General features: G+C 35.6%; 1 protein-coding gene across 1 annotated transcript in view; it reads left to right on the top strand.

The window, feature by feature from the left end:
• The window catches only part of NKTR (natural killer cell triggering receptor), a 60,205-nt gene that overhangs the window by 20,920 nt on the left and 17,830 nt on the right, over window positions 1-21,455 (top strand). The window contains 8 exon segments of the mRNA XM_043595639.1: window positions 4,907-4,981; window positions 5,727-5,834; window positions 6,596-6,640; window positions 8,391-8,478; window positions 17,010-17,039; window positions 17,562-17,707; window positions 18,651-18,873; window positions 19,575-19,730. Of these exon segments, the coding sequence (XP_043451574.1) occupies window positions 4,907-4,981; window positions 5,727-5,834; window positions 6,596-6,640; window positions 8,391-8,478; window positions 17,010-17,039; window positions 17,562-17,707; window positions 18,651-18,873; window positions 19,575-19,730 (871 nt within the window).

Here is a 21,455-nt window from a genome sequence, read left to right as displayed (position 1 = left end):
AAAATAAATAAACTTAAAAAAAATTGATATCTAACATCTTAGTTTCAGGTATACGCATAATGATTAGATATATGTATGTATTGTGAAATGATCACTGTAGGAAGTCTTGTTAATATCCATCACCACACAGAGTTAAGTTTTTTTTCTTGTGAGAACTTTTAAGATTACTACTTTCAGCAGTTACGCTGCTTTGTAAAACAAGAAAAATAGAATATAGCACTATTTGCCTGTGTGTTTGAAGAGACACTGGAAGCACACACGTGGTATTAATGAAAGTGATTACCTGTTGACAGAAGTACGAATAAGATTTCTCATTCTTTATGTTTTTTCCATTGTTGGATTTTTGAATCATGAGAAACATTACCTATTCAAAAGAAAATATTTTTAGAAGGTTCCTAAAAATAGCCAAAAGAAATTTTACCAACACCTACTTTGTTTCCCAATAGCTGAAACATTTATATTTTATTTTGTAACCATACCTACCATAGTTGTTTAGGTTTAATTCTGTGTTGTAATGGATTTAGTGCTCAGTATCACTCTTTTCCCACTAACGTTTTCTCATTTGTTCTTTGAGTCCTATCTTAGGCTTATATTTCAAATAGATTTTTTCAGGATGAAATCTAATTATTGTATTTCCTTTGCTATGTATAGAATTCTGTGTTCACAACCTATTAGTCTGTGTAAGATGGTAGGCAGTGTTCTGTTGTCTCCAGTTTCTAAAGTAAAGTGTCTGCAGTCAGCCTAATTTCTTTTCCCTGTAGGTGATATGATTCTACTGCCTGAATGCTAGAAGAAGTCTCTTCCTTTATATCTCTGAAAATAGCTTTTATTAAGCAATGTCTTGATGTCGTTCCACTTGTAATAACTTTTCCTGGTGTAATGAATACTTTTTATCTGTGTATTTAGGTGTTTGTTCATTTATATTTTGTTAAGTTCTATCTTTGAATAGTTTTGGTTTCAAGTGTTTTTATTGTTTTTATTCAAGTATTTATTGTGTACGTATTTTGTACCAGACTCTGTACAAATCAGTGGGGATAAAGTGGGGAGTAAACAGACCTGGTCCCTATCCCTCTGCCCTCACATGCATCAGTCAGGCGTAGGGTGGATGTAAGTGCATTTTGTTCATACTATTGACGGCTCACTCCATTGTGTAAGAATTTGTATCTGTCATTCCCAGCTAAGACAAGAGCTCCCCCAGACAGGCACTGTGTCTTACGTACTATTGGACCACCTGACACCTGGGGAGGATCTCAGTTAAATGGATAAATGGCCTGATTTTGTTGAAGTGGTATATCCATTCTTTTTTTTTTTTTTTTTTTTTAATTTTTTTTTTTTCAACGTCTATTTATTTTTGGGACAGAGAGAGACAGAGCATGAACGGGCGAGGGGCAGAGAGAGAGGGAGACACAGAATTGGAAACAGGCTCCAGGCTCTGAGCCATCAGCCCAGAGCCCGACGCGGGGCTCGAACTCACGGACCGCGAGATCGTGACCTGGCTGAAGTCGGACGCTTAACCGACTGCGCCACCCAGGCGCCCCTATCCATTCTTTAATTTCCTCTTAGATTTTGCTCTCTGCCTAACCCCTATGACCCGTTCATGCCTTTGTTCTTATCCTCATCTCTTACTTGTAATTGTATATGTGATATTCTTTGCCTTGTGCAGTGTACCATCTGCTAAATATTTTTTCCCAACCAGTGCTCACTTTTTCAACTACTGTATCTTTCATGTCTATGATATATGTCTCCTTTTTCACTACTATACCTGTAATTCCAGTGCAGCTGTTTCTGAGAACAAGAAACAATGATATTATTGAAAGGTGAGGTTTGTTATATTCATATTCCAAGTACTTGCTGATTTTATTGCTGCCATCTAGTGGCCACATCAGGATTACAACATGACTTAGGTGTGTCTTGCTTGGCCTTTCCTGTGTGTAGCCAGTGTTTATTTATTTATTTTTTTAAGTTTATGTATTTATTTTGAGAGAAAGAGCGACTGGGGGAGGGGCAGAGAGAGAGAGGGAGAGAGAGAATCCCAAGCAGGCTCTGCACTGTCAGCATGGAGCTCACCGTGAGGCTTGAACTCCTGAACTGTGAGATCATGACCTGAGCAGAAATTGAGTCGGATTCTTAACTGACTACACCACCCAGGTGCCCCACGTATGCAGACATTTTAAACTAAGAAGGCAGTCTCAGCCAGTGTGACTGAATGTCCATAGCCTTTCTCATGTCTTGCATGCCCGATTGGGTTAATCTGTTCTTTCTGTGGATTTTTAAGTTATTTTTCTGGGTTTGGCAGTGTTTTTAACCTGGCACCCTGGTAGTGAAGCCAAAACAGTTTGGTTTTAAGTTTATGTATTTATTTTTAAGTAATTTCTATACCCAGTGTGGAGCTTGAACTTACAACCCCAAGATCAAGAGTCATATGCTCCTCTGACTGAACCAGCTAGGCACCCCCAAAACAATTTGGTTTTGTTCTATCTTTTTTTACTTTTTTTAAGTTTATTTATTTATTAAAAAAATTTTTTTTAATGTTTATTTCTGAGAGAGAGAGAGAGAGAGAGAGAGAGAGAGAGAACGAGTGGGAGAGGGGCAGAAAGAAAGGGAGACACAGAACGTGAAGCAGGCTCCAGGCTCTGAGCTGTTAGCACAGAGCCTGACATGGGGCTCTAACTCATGAACCCCAAGATCATGACCTGAGCTGAAGTTGGATGCTTAACCAACTGAGCCACCCAAGTGCCCCTAAATTTATTTATTTATTTTGATAGAGAGAGTGAGCAGGGGAGGGGCGGAGAGAGAGAGAGAGAGAGAGAATTCTAAGCAAGCTCTGCACCATCAGAGTGGAGCCTGATGCAGGGATTGAACTCACAAACTGTGAGATCATGACCTGAGCCAAAACCAAGAGTCGAACACTCAACCGACAGAGCCACCCAGGTGCCTCTTTCATTTACTCTTAACAACATAATGCCATAAAGTAACCAAAACTTCAGCTCTAACTTAGACCCTGTCCCATGAGATTGAGAAGTGAATAGAATTTTTTTTTCTTCATCAAGTTAGAGGGTAAGATATTTAGAGGTGAGTGGTTTTTTTAGAAACATCATTGTCGTTTGCTATCCCTCTCAATATTAGACCTGGAAATGTAATCACATTTAACTGTTTTCATATGTATTATACCACTCGAGGGTTCATAGCTCTTAATCATCTGTAAAGGAGGAACGAGAAACATTTGAAACTTTTACTGGCTTTCATTTGGAAGCATCAAAGGTTTTGAAAAAAAGAAACTTGATGTTGAAGTTACTATAGTCCTAAAAGAAAAAGCTAAGTTTTTGAATGTTTTGATTATATCTTTTATCCTGGAAAGTAACTATCTTACAGGGATTCCAAAAATCTATGTTCTAGTCCGCAAAGCTAGATGGTTTTGAACTGACTTGTCACCAACCTAGTCAGCTATTTCCCAGGGATTTATGAAGATTGAAAATATTTTTATTACACTAGCAAAATATTTCCATGTAAATACAGAGTGGTATTATTACTGATATTACATGCATTAAAAAAATTCTAATTCCCTATCTTTTTCTTCATTCCTTTAGATGTAAAGATGAGCTAGAACGTTTTGAAATTGCTTTAAAATTTGGCTCCATTGAAGCGATAAGCAGAGTGTTGACGCAAGAAAGTCTTATGTAATGCCATGAATCCCACTTTTTATCCCTTAAGGGTGTCTATTACGAGGTAGTTTGTAGCTTTGTTTTGTCCTCCGAGAAACCGACTGACATGGCCAGGAATAAATTCAAATCTTAGTGGTACAGAGTGATTCCAATCAGTGTGCATCTGTGCTGAAGACAACTTAACATTTGGTCCACAGTTAATTTTGATTTATTCTGTAAATCCCTTTGATTAAATAAAAATGTTCATTCATAATGGAAAAGACTGTGTAGAATAAAAAGGAAAGGGGACTCGGGAAAGTGATTGTAAATCAAAATATTTTTTACTCTATTTGAGAACCTTTCAGGTCTGTAAAGCAAAACTACTTTGGTAGTAATACAATTTGCCTGTTGTGCTCTCATTCACAAGTCAAATTTTCCAGATATACAATACGTAATGATCTCACCACTCTGACAGCTAATGGAATGTATGCTTTATATTCTTGTCTTTTGAGAATTTCAGAGTTTTAATTTATAATATAGTAAATAGCAATGGATATAACCCACATTGTAAAAGCTCAATAATTTTTAAGAGTTTGAAGAAGTCCTGAGACCAAATAGTTTGTGAAGCACTTCCCTGTGGTATAATTAAGTCAAATTTGTAAGCTTGTTCCTTCTCATTTCCTGTGTATTGTATTTTTTTTTTTTCTGTCTGTTTTGTGTGTTTTTGGTATTTTTTAGGAACCATAACCAAGATGGCAGTTCAGGAAGTTGGTTCTAAGTAGTTCTTGCATAAAGGTAGAAAGCTAGATCCAGAGGGCAGAAGAACCTTCTTCTAACAGTATGGGCCAGAATGAGTATCTTATGATGATGTGCTCTCATCACTAGAGGGGCTCAAGCATAGATTAGACAACTATTATTGAGAATATTTTAAAGCAGATTAATGGTGTTTAGATAGGAGACTGTACTAAAAGGGATCTAATAATATGAAGCCCCTTTACAACACACTTGAAATCCTACAGTTTTCGGGCTGAAGCCGCTTAGGCTGCATATGAGTTCTAGCACTAACAAATAGAGTAGAATTCTTGTTAGTTGGTGTTGCTCCATGAAATTTTTTCCCATTAAGCCTTTTGAAAAATTAAATTACAAAAATGGACTTTTCCGTTTGTTGATTCAGTTTGATTATTTGTGTTTTCTCCCATATAAAATAAAATGACCTATTTAATCATCTTGCTTACCTTTGTTTTTTTTAATGTGTTTTATTTCAGTTGGTCGCATTATGTTTCAGCTCTTCTCAGACATATGTCCAAAAACATGCAAAAACTTCCTTTGCCTATGCTCAGGTAAATGAACTGTTAAATTATTTCTGATGAGAAGTCATGACTTATAGTTTTATCTTGCTTAACAGAATAGATGTTTTCCTTAAAAAGTAATGGGCTGTAAAATGAGTTTAGCATGTTAAAAAACACTATTTTCACTGGTAGGAAATCAGGGAAATATTTCTTGAAGAGAGGACAAAGAAATGGTCTCAAAAGTGAAAAAGAAAGTACTACTGCATGTAATTAAATCATCTCTAAACATTGTAGTTCAAAATTCTAAATTTTAGTATTTTAAACAAATTTAGCATTCCAGATTTCTAAGAAATTTAGGATTAGAAGATAGGCAAAACATAATGCAGTTGTTCTTTGTTATTTATAGTTGAGTTTATATATATTTTTTAATTAAAATAGGAAAAACATCTATGATGTTATTTTTTAAATAGCAAATTAAGATTTTTAAGTGTGTGCTTGGATACACTTACATACATATACAGTGTTTGTACCAACTCCTTCACCGCTCTCTTGGTGGAGCGATAAGCATTTCTAATCTGCTTTTCTCCTATAGCATATAGAGTCACTGCCACACAATTTAACATTTATATGCTGCTTGATACTTACTTTTGGAACCCATGTGTGTATTCCGTCGTCACCCTGTGTCTTGTATCTCTTACAGTGCCAGCACACAGGAGGGATTTCACGAAGGACTAATTTGGACTAATTTCCATGGACAGATACATTTGTAGCTAAATGTCATTTCTTTGTTTTCCAGGAGAGAAAGGCCTTGGGAAAACAACTGGGAAGAAGTTATGTTATAAAGGTTCCACATTCCATCGTGTGGTTAAAAACTTTATGATTCAGGGTGGGGACTTCAGCGAAGGTAGAGCTAAAAGTTACGCTTTTAATAACTCCAACTATCGGTTTCTTATGTGTCTCATACTGTTAATTGTAAATATTGTATCACAGTATGAAGTAAATATTAAGTGGTCAGTGAATAGATGTTGGATGAGTGAATGTTATAGAGCAAAAAATGTATGAAAAGCGAAATACCAAGCCACTTTATTTTGTTTTTATGTACTTTTGATAATATTACAGATTTTTGGTGAATTCTCTTACAATGAATACCAAGTACTTGTGGATTATTTTTATTCTTCCCGAATTTTGTTGGTATGATTACTTTTTGAAATAAATGGGTTATGGAGCTAATTTATTTTATTTATTTATTTATTTTTATTTACTTTTGAGAGAGAGAGAAAGAGAGCTCAATGAGCAGGGGAAGGGAAGAGAGAGGGAGACAGAATCTGAAGCATGCTCCAGGCTCTAGGCTCTGAGCTGTCAGCCCAGAGCCCGACGCGGGGCTTGAACTCGTGAACCACAAGATCATGACCTGAGCCAAAGTTGGATGCTCAACTGATTGAGCCACCCAGGTGCCCCTGGAGATAATTTTTAATAATATTTATTATAACAGTACTGGACTTTTTTGCACTTATATTCAAAGATGAGGTTAATTGAGGATTTGTAGAATTTTGATTATAGCAATTACAAGTTGTTAGTTTCTTTAATAAATTGAAAGCATAAAAAGTAATTTATATGTATTAGTATAAATTGTCATTATAACTTAATATAGGTCATTATTTGCAGGTAATGGAAAAGGTGGAGAATCAATTTATGGTGGATATTTTAAAGGTAAGGCTTAATATTTTATGGTCTTTTGTTTCAGTTCTGATGTTAAAGCAAATTTGATCATGTACTTTTAATGAGGAGAGGTTTACTTATAGTTCACTTTTTGCATGAAACTAATGCTGCATGAAAATACTTTATTTGCATGAACTTGGGGATAAATTATATTGTAATATGTAACTTTTAATTGACAAGATTAATTAAGGCTAACTTTATGGTTAAACATGACTTTCAGCATGGAGGTTAGGCAACTATATACATGAAAACTCCTATCTTCCTGCCTAAAACTGTCAACATATTCTTTTGTTTATAGAGAATGTGGTCTTTTGCAAAATGAAAAGGTAAGAGAACGAAGCTCAGTAACACAAACTCCAATTCTGTTCCCTTGCACCCTTCCTAATAAGTTTATGGACAGCCTGGGTCAGGTTGTGGCTGGATTTCTTATATTGCTTGAAGACTTGGAAAATTCTGTATACTATTTCCTACGTGCATCTGTATCTTTTTTTCTTTTCACAATGGGCTCTTAGTTCTACATCAGGGAAAAAAATCTAGTTGTGTTTTTTTCCCCCTAAACCAAACAGTTTCTTTGAATAAAAGTTGGTATTTCCTACTTTCTCAAAGGTTTGTATGTTTTCTTTTGTATACTAGAATTATGTGATTGTATTTTATTCCTACAGTAGTAGTATTTGCATAAGTCTAACTATTGCATTTGCCCCAAAAAGCCTTAGAAAAGTCAGTTGCAGAGATTGATAATGGGATCCAATCTGATTAGATTTTAATGCCATGATAGCTTCAGCGTTATAATAGTCTTTTATATTTCTTTTGGGGGAAAATGGATTACCACTCTTTTTCAGAAGCCTGTTCCCAAGGTAATCATTTTTTAAAGTTTTCTATGTTTCTGTTTGTTCTAAAGAAAGGTTTGTTTGTATGAATGTTAAACGGAAATTTAAATTCGTTTTCAAGATATTTCTGCTGGAATTAAAATCCTCTCTGAGTGATCTTTATGGCAGTTTTTCCTTTGAACCAGTAGGAAGCAGCTCATTAGCTGGTTCTATCAGCTTGTAGCAATTTGAGACTGATGTTGTAGGCCGCTTGAATGTGGTTGTTCCCTGCGGCAGATACTTAATGTATCTTAAAACTATATTTCGGCCTTTAAGTTTTTGTTTTTATAGGATTTTCTTCCTTAGGTAATTTTTTATCCTGTTGTTAGGAATCTATATACTTGATTTAATTTAGGCATATCCTTACAACTTAAGTTCTGTAATTTTTTTGTTTTTTGCTCTCGTAGTCTAGCTTTAGTACAGTTGAGTAATAAATTTACCATATAGAAACTAAGTTCATAAGATTATTAAACTTCTCCCATGTTTAGTGCATTAAGTAGGATAATTGGAAATTTGAAGGAAATGAGCTTTACTGTAGAGATTTTTCTAAAATTCTTTACTAGTTTTCCCTGAAAGTCATAGTTCACGTATCATGTAGCCAAACTATGTTACTACTAAAAGTGACTGTTCTAAGGCTGTTTGTATAAAGTATTAAATATATGTTCTTTTCCTCAAGGCTTTAAGTAGTATCTTTGATCTTTTTATGCTTTTGTTTTTTGATTAGTTGTAAAAATTTTTTTCTAAATATTCAGACAAGTATCTGTACTGACCAGAAGAGGAATTTCATCCTTTGCTTTCTATTTATTACTGTGAACATTACACTTTAAAAGTGGCTTATAATTGGAGACTGACGAATTTGTGTTTTCTTCAAACAGATGAAAACTTTATTCTCAAACATGACAGAGCGTTCCTTTTGTCAATGGCAAATCGAGGGAAACATACCAATGGTTCCCAGTTTTTCATGTGAGTAGGCATAATTCAGAGATGAGCTTTTCTTAAACAGAGAAGCGCTGTTCATGAGAAAGATGGTATAGTTAAACCAAGTTTAATGCTAGAATTCTGTCAACTTGGGCTTTATTATTAATTTCTGATGTTACAGAAACTGGTAAGCTCTAACAGCCGCCTCAGCTTTCAGCATATATCCTGCATTTGAAGAATGGTACTTACGAGATGTAACTTGAAGATGTACATTATTTTCAAAATAGGTTGTCATCTTAAGAAAAGAAATTGGCTTCTACTTAGCAAATTTGGGGGCTCAGTTTGCTAAAACTAGATTGGAACATAAACTATTGGTCAACATTTAAAAGTTGTTCATGGCCTAGGAGTAGATGTCCTCTTGGCCTGGAAAGTAGTTGCTTTGAGTAAACCATTATATGGTGGCTTTTTCTCTTAATGATGCTCTTTGAGTTCATTGGAGAGAGGTGCCATTATTTTCTGATATTGTATAGAGATGAGTGATTTGCTGTTGCATCAGCATTGTAGAAATCTTAAATCTTCTGAGATCTCTGTACATAATTGAATTAACCCAATATTGCTGTCATTTCGACCAAAATTTATGAGATTATCACTCAGGAAACTTCCGAATGCCGAATTTGCTTTTTAAAAAAATAAACAACTTTTCATGTATGTGCATGCACAACCAAAACCTTACTTACTTCTCATCTGAAAGCCCTTTGGGATACTTGTAGTTATATATTCTAATCTAAAGCTACTCTAAAACCTATTTTTATTATAATCCCAGGATATAAAATAAGAAAGATAATTGACTAGCATGAAGTTCAAGAAGCTTTTGATTGGAAGTAAATCTCTAGAGTTGTGCTACCTATGTTGGAGAAATATTTTATTCACAGTTTACCAGAAAAAGTTTTTGTCATCTTTCTGAATGGATGAGTGTGAATGGCGCTTCCCTGTCTTTAAAGGAGTAAATTATTCATGTAAAATAAATCTCACATTTTAAAGTTGTCTGCAAAATAGATTTCCAACATGATCTGATAAAAGTTCAGATAAGGGGCATTCTATTTCTAAGAATGTCCTAAAAATGGAAAGCTGCTGGAAGATGACAGTGCTTGAAGCTGTGCAGGAAAGGAGGACCAAAACCATTTGTTCCTAGATCATGTTTTGATCCCATAGAGCAGTAGTTATTAAGACTTCTCTACTAGAGCATGTTTCTATCCTTAACCTTCTTAAGGGCCAAAAAAAAAAAAAAAAAAAAAAAATTAGTGGGAAATATTTTGAAAAACTTCTTTTATAGTAATTTAATATAAAACTGTTTACTCTTTGAGGTTTCCCATTTTCCATTTTTAAGCTTATCTGAACTGTGAACATGATAAACTAATGATTCATTGGTCAAGAAGCTACCATCTGAGGGCTCTAAAGTTTCTTTTAGATTTCCTTTTTTATATCAGTACATGAAAATTTATCAGGCAGCACCAGCTTCTTCCCATTGCCACATACCAGTTAGCTTGTGTATAGAATGTAAAAACTGGTGCATATATTAATTACAATCCAGTGTCTGAGGTTCTCCCTTCAAAAAATACAGAGTATTTTGTTTCTGTGTACTTCAGTACGTCCTTAAGTCATTTCTAGGAATGCTTAGTATCAAACAAAATTAAGGCCATTGCTGTTTCTACCTAGTTTAATTTTACATTGGACTGCTATTTTTGACAAAGAATGCCAAATGAAAATTTTGACATCCATGAATTAGGATTAAAATTTTTCAGCTTCTTTTCATAATTAACTGTAGATGGCAGTAAAATCACTGAATTTGTGTTGAAAGAAAATTTTCTATTTTTAGTTTGAAATTTACTCATGGAAATGAATTTGCAGTTAAAAGCAATCTTGGAAGCAAATTTAGTGTTTTTGCACATACAAAAAAAGATCCTTATCTTTTTTTTTTTAAAGAAATTTTTGTGGCATGTGCTTTTTTTATGCTGGCTAAAACTGCCAGTTCCCCATGTGTTGAAGGATAAAATAAAACTAACATTCACCTTTCTATACAAAGCACTTCCTTGCTTTTATAGAAAGGGAAAATGGAGATAATGGTCCGTAAAAGAGAAATGTTTGAAAATCTGTCTTGCAAGTCCAAATCCTTTTGGAGTTGGAAGTAGTAAAAAAAAAAAAAAAAAAAAAAAGTAGAACTTACTATCTTCAAGTTGTGTAAACCGTCACAGACAGTCACTCTAAGAGGTGGGGCTGCGAGGGTTGGTGGTAGCAGGGCTAGCTGCCAGCTCCCCAAGGGCGGCAGCTACACCCCTCCCTCTCACCACAGCTCTGCCCTTTGGCACCTTGAGCAGCTCTTCTGCATTCCGAACAAGAAAGGGTGGTGTGACAATGGTGGTAAAATGCCAACGACTCCCTATATGGTTCCAGTCTCATAAGCTTACTAAGGACTTGTAATGCATCCTTGCAAAATTGCATTTGTAGCTCATATTTTAAATCTACTTTGTAATTCCTAAGGAGTAAATTTGGTGCTTTAGTGTGAGTATCTGCAAAATGTTCCTCAAAGATTCTTGTGCTTTGTGCAGTAACTATTGTCTTTATTATTTACGCATTTAAAACTTCCCCTTCGTAAGGCATACATCATTTTTGTTAAACATGATTGCGCATATATTGCTTCCTTTGGATGGAACAATTATGTATGTGATAAAATTCGCATTTTCTTCTTTAAAACTATTTGTGATTTTTGCAGTTACTGCCTATGTCTACTACTGTGTTAGTCACAAAGATTTTGCTTTGGAGGGTTTAAATAGAATAAAACTGATTCTTTTTGGAATAATACTGCTCAAGAAACATGGAAGAGATGATATATAGCACAGTCCCCATGAATCACTAAGGAAATAACGGTCTGTTCATGTTGAAGTATTTTTGAAGAAATTCGAAGACCTGGGACCAAAGTAGTAATAACCCAGTTAACTCAGTATTTAGTCACTTTGTCCTTTATTATTTATTTGTTGGAGCCAAACACTAGAAAGAAACCATAATAAAAGCTATAGAATTATAAAGTCTTAGAGGAGAAAAGGATGTGATCCTCTAGACCAACATTTTCCTTGTATGTATAATGCTAAGATAAAATGACACACAGGGAAACATTTTTCTTTTCCTTTGGCTGTTAGTAACAGTCTGTTAATTCTGCTCTTATTTTCATTGTTTTTGTATATATTCATTGAAGAGATAAAGAAGGTATTGTATGAAGTAGTCATTAAAAAGATTAATTAGGGCGATTTATAGCTTTGTATTAAATAACTATTTTTCTGGGTTAGAGCCACTAATCTAGCTATCAGGAGGCCTTGGTTCTCATTTTATTTGCTATTCACCTTGAGTTAGTTCTATCTTTCCTTTTCGGTTTATAAGATACCTACCCATTCTCATAGGTAAAGTAAACATTTTGGCATGAAAATGTGGGCATAAAAGGAAGAAAGTGTTTGTAGGTTGATCCTAAGTTTTTGAATATGTGGAATGATTTCTGTGCAAACATTGTCTTGCCCCTCAAGGAGATAGTTTGCTAATTGCCTAATTTTCATCAGTCTGAAAGGTGCTGCAAAGAAACTTCGGGCTCATTTGTCTAAATTAGGCAGCAGTCTTCATCAGCTATGGATAGAACGATGGCGTGGTGGTTACACTGGTCTCCCTTTGCTTAGTGTGTGGGACCTTATGTACAGCCGTGGAGTAGGAAGACCTACGGAGCTCTGGAGAGCAGTGTTTGTCACTGGCCACGGTCATTGGTCATGGTAATTATAAAAAGTTAAGAAAAGATAATGTAGGCGAGTCAAGCTTGAAACAAAAAGCCTTATATTTTAACAGGCATAAAGAGGATAGGAGGACAACATAGAGAAGTTCCAGGATGTGTTCTAACCAGACTTGTAGGTGGCTGCTCACCTCCACAGGAGAGAAGTGCTGGTCACTTCAGAGCAGAGCAAGGGGTACTCAGGGTGGTTTGTTGTTAAGGGGTTTATAAAACTGTGGAGATTTTGGGTAGCAAAAGAGAATTTGTGCAGAAATGCTTTTTGCCTCCACACATTCATGAATTTGAGAAGAAATGCTAGTAAGTGTTAATAATCTGGGCAGTTCTGGTTTTCCTTCCTTTTGGGGGGTAATATCTTCATGTGTAAATTGTAAGATTTTTCATCAGCAAAGATGTTGATGAAACTTGACCTTAAACCCAAGTTCTCTGAATATGAAGTGTCATCTGTAACATCCAGTCTTACTATTACTTAGTGTTTATGTGACATATGTGTTAGCCGCCTGGAAGGGATTTTGTGTCTGGTAGTGTTTGATGTGTATTATGTTAACCTGAGTGCTGAACTTTTGAAAGCTGTTCGGTGACTTTTGGAACACACAGGAAGAGCTCTGTAACATGGCTTGGTTAGTTTCTGTGGCCCTTGTCACTCTATATAATTTGGTGCCTCTTCCATGATTGTGTGGTAGTTTCACGAGTTGAAGGGGAAAATTGCATGTGAGAGGCTACGCTAGACAGAAATAGGTTATTTTTACTTCCATACTACTTTACACCTGGAGTCACTTTTTCTTTTGAAAACATCCATTGAAAACACCACATTATTTGAAACATATTCTTTTTTAACAGTAATTCATGTGTCAATGCCTTTATAAGAAATTAAAGCTTATTTTTAAAGATTTCAAGGCTTAATATGTCCAAAACCTTGATAAAGAATTTTGTCCACTGTATATAATGTGGATTTGGGTCTGATAATAGTAGATAATGTTTAAAGTTTAATAGAGTTAGAGTTGGTCAGACTGCGTACTTTTTGAAAAAAATTTTTTTACAATGGGGAAAGTGAGATTAGGCAGGGAAAGCAAGTATCATGGCCAAAATTTGACATCATACTCTTATACTTTTATCTCCCTTGCCTTTTTATCCTTTGAGAAGATCCTTAACATTCTAATTATGCTGCTTTATTATTATTGTTAGTTTGGGGACTTAACTTCGAAAGTGTGTGTAAAGGCAGTGAACAGAAACTACAGTCCAAACTTTGCTCATTTACTCCTGATAGTGGTCTGTTGTGAAGTGTGATGAAAAAGATTTCAAATGTAGAAACATGAAAGGTTCTTTAACTACTTGAAGAGAATTACTGAAAAAGAAAAAAGTTCCCTGAAATTTTGTGCTGAATTCTCTTAATTCTTTTCATTGAAGTTTTGCTTTCCACTGGTAGTAACTAACTGCTCCCGGGCATTCAGATTTTTAGATTTGTATACTCAGGATACATTATCCTCTTTTTGAGAAAGATGTTGGTTGACTTAGCAAGTTTGTAGGATTTGCAAAGCGAAATAGAATGCTTTGTTATTCACACTCTAGTGTTACAATATTAAGGCTCTGAGCAGATTCCCATTTTAACCACAGTGTTTTTCTTAAGCATAGTTCATCTCTACGTACATATCCTATGTGAAAGAAAATTTAGAGCCCTCCATTTTAAAAAAGCTCTTGTGCTTTGCATAAAACTTGAAAATACTTAATTTCAAAGTTATATTGATATTAAAACATAGAATCAGTCTTGTCTTAAAAGTGTATTACAATTTATTTCTTGCCATTTTTGTGTAAAATTTACAGAAAGAGTGTTACACCGTGCGCTCCAAAGGTAATGTCTCAATCCTCTAAGGCTCTCTTTTTCTTTCTTTGCCTTTATCTCTTTAATCCTATTGTTATGTGCATTGAACCATTTTAAGAAAAACTTTCTGCTTGATTTATGGCAGCAATACATGTAAAACAAGTGTGTTTTATTGTTCATGGTTAATCCTGGGAAGTGTATTTTAATTTCAGTGGCTTGTTTCCACCATTTTCCACACCTCTTCTGGGGGAGGGTGGGGAAGAGGGTATATTGTATAAAATGGTTTAGATTTCATTGCAGTACAGAACTATTAATTTCTGTGTAAGGCCAAAAGATTCTTTGATAATGGTATAAAACTGTAGATTGTTTTTTGGAGTAACAGTGACACTTTTTGATTTCTAGGATTTATAAAGTTTAAATGAATCCTTATGCTTATATTTTTAAAGTATATTCACGGGGTAGATAAAACTAGAAAATCAGTGTCGAGTGACAGGAGAAAATGGAAATGTGAAAATATCGAAAGCTTTTATAATTTGAAATGTTCTTTGTGGTTCTTTCTCTTTTAGGTTTGTTTTCATAAGCGTGTGTAAACTTACATATTTATGATAATCTCTGGCCTTTAAGGTCTGAGCTTACTGAGCATATGTCCCGTCCCCACCGCACGGGTCTTGACAACCGTATAGTTTTGAAAGATCAGTACGATTAAGAGGTGGTGGGATGAGATCTCTGCCCGGTTGAGTAGGATTGAGTAGCATGGACGGAGCATATCCTTTCTCCCTGCCCGTTTGGCAGTGCCCTCTGTTTTTCCATGTCTGTTGTCAGCCCAGTGCCAGTATGCCTGCTTCGCAGTGTTATTTCTACTCCTGAAATGCAGGCTGAGAACCCCAAAGGGCTTCTTTGTTCAGATACTGTTAGTGTTGTTAATATGTAGCCTACCCCAGTTACAGTATAAATTTGTATTTCTGCATCCTGAACTGCAGATGCCAGTGATGGACTTAATTACTCTCACCAGCTTAGGCACAGCAGCAGGCCAGCTGAAGTTTGTCCTTCAGATAATTTGTTCTTGTCTTCATTTGTTTTCTTCCCCGTTAGAATAAAGGACCGACTTTTTTAGTTTTCATGTGAATTCGAAGCAAAACTCGAATCTGTCACCGAGGTAGCCATTCCCTCTTCAGATCCAGTCTCAAGTAGTCTGTTGCTACATCACTGCAATTAGCTGAATTGTTTTCATCTCACCATTTGCTCGAAAGTTTTGCCATCATGTGGTTTTTACAGGACTCCTATTAGCCAGCATAGCAAATTGAATTCGGTTTTGTGTGTTTTAGGAAAATCTGTAGGCTTTTCCCTAGTACCAAAAGATTTGAGAGTTGTGAGAGAAAGGATCAAGGAAGGAGGAGGAATATACCTAATTAATACACCACTCCTTGTTTTCATTGCTACATATTTGAATTTGATCCCTTACACTATAAGAACATTTTTTACCTTTAAAAATTTTACCTCTTACATCTTTCATACAATAGAATCACTGTCCAGCATATGTACTAATTTCTTCCTGTCATTAGTGTGCTTTACTAAAGTTTTATATTTGTGGGAAGCACATTATTATCCAAAGTAGTTTCTGGATTCTGGTTTAATTATTTAATCATTAGTTCCTCACCAGGTTGCTAGATTTTCTCTTTTTCTTTCTTCTGTTTTTACTCATTTTTACTATTATATTGGCTTGAATTACCACTTCACAGTCTTTTAAGGAGAATTTGAGACTTTGTGGTTTTAAAATTCAAGATGGCTTTTAAAATTCTGGAACTTCCTAAATTGACAATTTAAAAAAATTCCATAGTACTTTTTCAGAACTGAATATTCTTAACGTAAGTATAAATGCTATCATTCCTTGCAATGATTTTTAACATTGCTGTGAAGGTTAAAAATTGTGTTTCGTTGACTTACATGTCTTAGAATTGCCTTCAAATGAATATAAAAATTGATATGGGAGCTTCTAGTACAGTTACCTTCTTTAACATAGCCTCATATCCAGTGTCCTTTCTCAAATTCTTCTATTTCTCATTATTATAAACTAAGATTTTTGTGGCTTTTGAATTTTTTCACTGCAGTTCACATAGTGTGAAAATTTGTGAAAATGCTATGGGAAAACCAGTTTGGGTTCAAAGTCTCTTAAGCAGATAATACCCCATAGGCTTCCTAAGAGTGACTATCTGCCAGTTTGTGACTGCAGAAGAAGCTGGTTGGGCATTTTCTGGGCCATGGAAATTTAAGGTGTCTGTGACGTTATCCATCATTACTTGCTGGCTGTCAGAAGTTTGACAGATCGGAGGTTTGCTCCCTGTCGCATTTTCAGAGTTGCTGTGTGAGTGGCAGAACTTCACCTTAGGTGGGAGAGGCAGGAAGTTTTGAGAACAGGACTCCTACCTCCATCTGCCTTCCTAAAAGATGCAGACCGACTCAGTATGAGAAGTAACAAATAGAAGAACTCATTTAAGGGGGAGGTGGCGGGGGGGGGGGCAAGCAAGTGTTGATCACACTTTTTTTTCCTTAGGGCAGATGATAGTGCTTTTTATTCTCTTTAATTATCTTGATGACTTTTGAGTTGATTTTTGCTTTTGTTGTTATTTTGGATTCGAGAGTATCTTTAATTTTATTGTATATTTATGCTGTACATTTCAAACCTGTTTCATATGTTATGTATAGGTATAGTCTTCATATTGGAGAAATAGATACAACTTTGTAATTATAATCTTGAGGGTTTTTTTAACCAGTAAAATGGCTACTATGGCTGTTTGTAAGGTTTTTAAGTTGAGATGTGTATCATGTTTAACTTTTCCCCATCTTTTTATCTTTACTTCTTTGTTCTCTACATGCCCTTCTGCTCTGTTCACCCGAACACCGGTTTTTGTCATCTTTGTGTTGATGTTTACACAGTACTACCAAACCTGCTCCACACTTGGATGGGTAAGAGTTACATTTTATTACCTTGGGGAGTTGGTGGGGTGGCCAGTCTACTACAAATTGGACCATGGATGAACCTCTGGGGGGGTGCTCTTGATTCCTGATCTAATCTCTCACAGCCAAGCCCCTCCTTAAGGATCAGAGGTTAGTCCGTCTTGAGAACTCATATTGTCATGTCATTGAATCTGGGCAATGGATAGACTTCTCAGCCTTGCTATCTCCAGTGACCCTGTAACAACGGTTTCTGAGTATCAAGTGCAATCTGTTCTCAGATTCTCCACCGTAAGATAGTTAAGAAATATTGTTTTAAGCAGAAAACTAAGGCCCGGTTTGAGTCGTGTTTTTATTTTTTCCTTTTTATGAAGCAGATGTCAAGTTCTAATTCCCTTCTAGTTGCTTCATTCATCAAACACTTTGCTTTTATATTTAGTTCTGTAGACATGTCATTTATAACAGTTGTCTTGATTACTGATTGTGGCTTAATTGTCATCAAACCAATTCTTTCTTGAATTTGTATTGTGACAGGGTGCATGTCGTCTTTGGATTGGTTATTTCTGGTTTTGAAGTAATTGAACAGATTGAAAATCTGAAAACCGATGCTGCAAGCAGACCTTATGCAGATGTGCGAGTAATTGACTGTGGGGTGCTTGCCACAAAATCATCAAAAGATGGTAAGAGTTTTGGGGGGAGTGAAGGGGAGCTAGGATACTGGTAAAACACGGTGAAGATTTTAGTTGAAAGATACCTCCTGAACTTTAGTAGTGGAAAAACCATTCAAGTAGTACATACAGCAGTAACCCATGCCTCTGTATCATACCTTATATCCAAGCCATCAACAAATCTTATCAAATCTTACTTCTTTTTACTTCCCATGTTATCAGCCTTGTCCAAACCACTGCTGTCTCTTACTTGGATTATTGCAGTAGCCTCATAACTATTCAGTTTGCCTCTGCCCTTCTTATAATCTCTTCTTGGCAGCAGTAAATTCCTAACTGGTCTCTTTGCTTGTACTCTTGACTCTGTAGTCTGTTAATAGCAACCAGAGTGATCTTCTCCAAGGGCTCCCTTCTTAGCCAGCCAAACTAAAGTCTTTACTTGGTCTGTAAGGCAGTCTGTTCTCTCCTGTGTCTCTCACCTCTTCACCCTCATTCATTGCCCTCCCAGCCGTGTTGACCTTTACCCAGACATGCCAAGCACAGGGATTTTGTGCTGGTGTCCGTTCTTTCTGGAACACTCTCCATCCAGATACCTACATGACCCCTTACGTCACTTCCTTCAAGTCTCTGAATGTTATCTTCAGTTACTGCCCATCTCTCCCTATTCCCTTTACCCTGCTTTTTTTGTATTTCTGTTTGAGCACTTCTCATTTGTCATGTTATGCAGTTACTTACTTCTTTTCTTATCTGATCCAACTAGAATATAGACTTCATAAGGGCAAGGGCTTTGTTACCTTACCATCTCACCAGCAAATTGTGTTATCAGCGTGAAAAAATGTTTATTTAAATTTTGTCTTTAGTTTGCTGTTTATAGAGCATGTTTTATGATACTATTTTTTACTCTGAAAGGTAGACACTAAGATCTAGTACTAATATTTTTGTTAATATTTCTTAAAAGTTTTTGAGAAAAAAAGGAAGAAACCAACTCATTCAGAAGACTCGGATTCCTCTTCCAATTCCTCTTCCTCTTCAGAATCTTCTTCAGAAAGTGAAATTGAACATGAGAGAAGCAGAAGGAGGAAACATAAGAGGAGGCCAAAAGTTAAGCATTCTAAAAAGAGACGAAAGGAAGCAAGCAGTTCCGAAGAGCCAAGGAATAAACATATAATGAGCCCAAAAGGGTAAGTGTGAAATGCCAGGGTAATCTTAACCTAACACAAAGACACTCTGGAATGGGGAAAGTATATGCAATTCTGTAAACTTCATTTTATTACCTATTGTTGAAAAAGGATAGGATTTTTTTTAACTTTAATTTGAAATCTGACAAATCTAAGGGTAGCACAGACATTTCATATTAAAGATTTGTGTGTTTGCAGGTGAAAAAAAATCCCTGAAACTCTTAAAAGAACAAAGGATCATTTGACAGTTTCATACCATAATTTTAGTACTTTAGTGGCTTTTTCACTGTGTTAATGTTTTATATGTTCTTTGTGAAAATTGTACAAACCTTTTGAGATTTGTGAGATATTAATAGTTTTGCTGTTTCATAATTTAAAAAAATTTTTTTTTAAGTTTATTATTTATTTTGAGAGAGAGAGAAATAGCGCACATGCATGCGTGAACAGGGGAGAGGCAGATAGAGGAAGGGAGAGAGAATCTCAAGCAGGTTCCTTGCTGTCAGCACAGCCCAACGTGGGGCTCAGTCTCACAAACCGTGAGATCATGACCTGAGCCAAAATCAAGAGTCAGATGCTTAACCAGCTGAGCCACCCCGGCACCCCGCTATTGTTTTATTATTAATTGTTACATATTATTATTTAATATTCTTGTGAAATGCAGACATTGCATATTTTAATTGGTGACTTGATTTGTTCTCTCTAAGTTACTCTGAGAGGAGTGATACCAATGAAAAAAGGTCAGTTGATTCAAATGCTAAAAGGGAAAAGCCTGTGGTCCGACCAGAAGAGATTCCCCCAGTTCCAGAGAACCGATTTTTACTGAGAAGAGATATGCCTCTTGTCACAGTGGAACCTGAACCGTAAGTAGGATGATTAACCTCTTTGTTTTCCTTTCTGTGAATGGTAATTCCATCAGCTCACTGCACTTCCACACTTATTTGTTGAGCATGACCCATAGGCAAAGATCTTTGAAGAATACTGTGGGAGATGCCAGGCTAATGAATGACATGTACCGTGCCTTTCAGAATTCACATTCTACTAATGGGGAAAGGGGGTTGGTCAAGTGGGTCAGGGGAGAAGTTCTTACGGGAGGTCTGGAAAGATTTCATAATTTTTTTTCCTTGACTTTTCATTAGAGGTGAGATTTGGTTATCAGAAGAGAGGGTTAGTTGAACTCTTTGGAACCACTTGAATGATAAAACGTGTTCCAATTTGAATAGTGTAAAATTAATTGCATTGATTAGGGATATAATTTAGTATCATAAATATGTGACTTTTGCTAACTTGCTCAGTGATAACTTCTCTGCATTGGAAAAGGTAATGTGTAGTTTTAGATTTGGTATAATAGTATATTTTGTGTATTAACTCAAGTTTAGAATTATTAAAAGAAATATTGTTTGATCAGAAATGTCATAATGTGGCTGGTGTAATTGATAAGTGTCCGATGAAGAGTTACATTGAAGGTTAAGAGGTTATGCACGTGTTCCTGTTCACAGTCAGGTCTCCACATAAGGTTATCGTTTAATTCATTAAATATTTTTAAAGCCTAGTATTGTCTTATTTTAGAAAGCTATTATAAGATGGGTTCTTTGAATTAATAGCTAGTGTTTTCATTTTTAAAAACTGGCTGTTAATGAATTTTAGTGGGATTCTTCTTAAAATATAAGATACCAAGTTCATTGATGGAATCTATTTGACTTTCAGAAAGTAGGAAACTTGAAAGGTTAGTTTCTCTGTCATATGGCAGGTATTGGCAAATTATGGTCCATGGACCAAATTTGGCCTGTTGCCTATTTTTGTACAGCCCATGAGCTAAAAAAAAATGGCTTTCTTGTGTTTAAATGTTTGTAGGAAAAATAAAAAGGAGAGTAATATTTTGTGCCATGTGAAAATTATATGAAACTCAAATTTCAATGTCCATAAATGAAATTTTACTGGAACACAGCCACATCCCTTTGTTCATGATAAGAGAATAAGTAAGGGCTGTTTCTGTGCTACAACAGCAGACTTGAGTGGCTGTAGCAGAGTTTGTATGTGGTGTTCTCTTGCCTTACACTGCTACGTGGTGCACTGCCCATCACAGTGATGCTGGTGGAACTCTCCAGTATTTCAAGTGCTACCCATATAACACATCTATGTGAAAAGATATTTTTAAAGATGAAATATGTACAGTCTCATTACAGATCAGCATTAGCACTATATTGATAGGGAACACTGTGAACCCCAATTAACATGAAATGTTCTCTCTCCTCCTTAAAAGGGCTCCATTCCTTTCGTTAGTAGATCTTTATTACAAAGAAATGATACTCAGTTATATTTCAAATTTCACTGATAAAACATTGGTTAAAATTTGTTTTCTTTTTTGTTATGTAAGTATCTACATAATAGCCTTAATTTTCTTCTTGGCCTACAAATCCTAAAATACTTACTCTTGGATTCTTTTCAGAAAAAGTTTGCTGACCCCTGTTATCTGGTGTTGTTAAAGCAGTGATTGCATTTGTGACTGATTACCGCTGGTAATTTTGTTTGGTCGTCACTCTTCTTTAGTCACATAACATCTTTGGAAGTTATTTTGTGCAGAATTA

Source organism: Prionailurus bengalensis, chromosome C2 (assembly GCF_016509475.1).
Source record: "Prionailurus bengalensis isolate Pbe53 chromosome C2, Fcat_Pben_1.1_paternal_pri, whole genome shotgun sequence".
Classification (NCBI taxonomy): domain Eukaryota; kingdom Metazoa; phylum Chordata; class Mammalia; order Carnivora; family Felidae; genus Prionailurus; species Prionailurus bengalensis.
The sequence above is the reverse complement of the archived record's forward strand: the minus strand, read 5'-3'. Positions and strand labels throughout refer to the sequence as shown.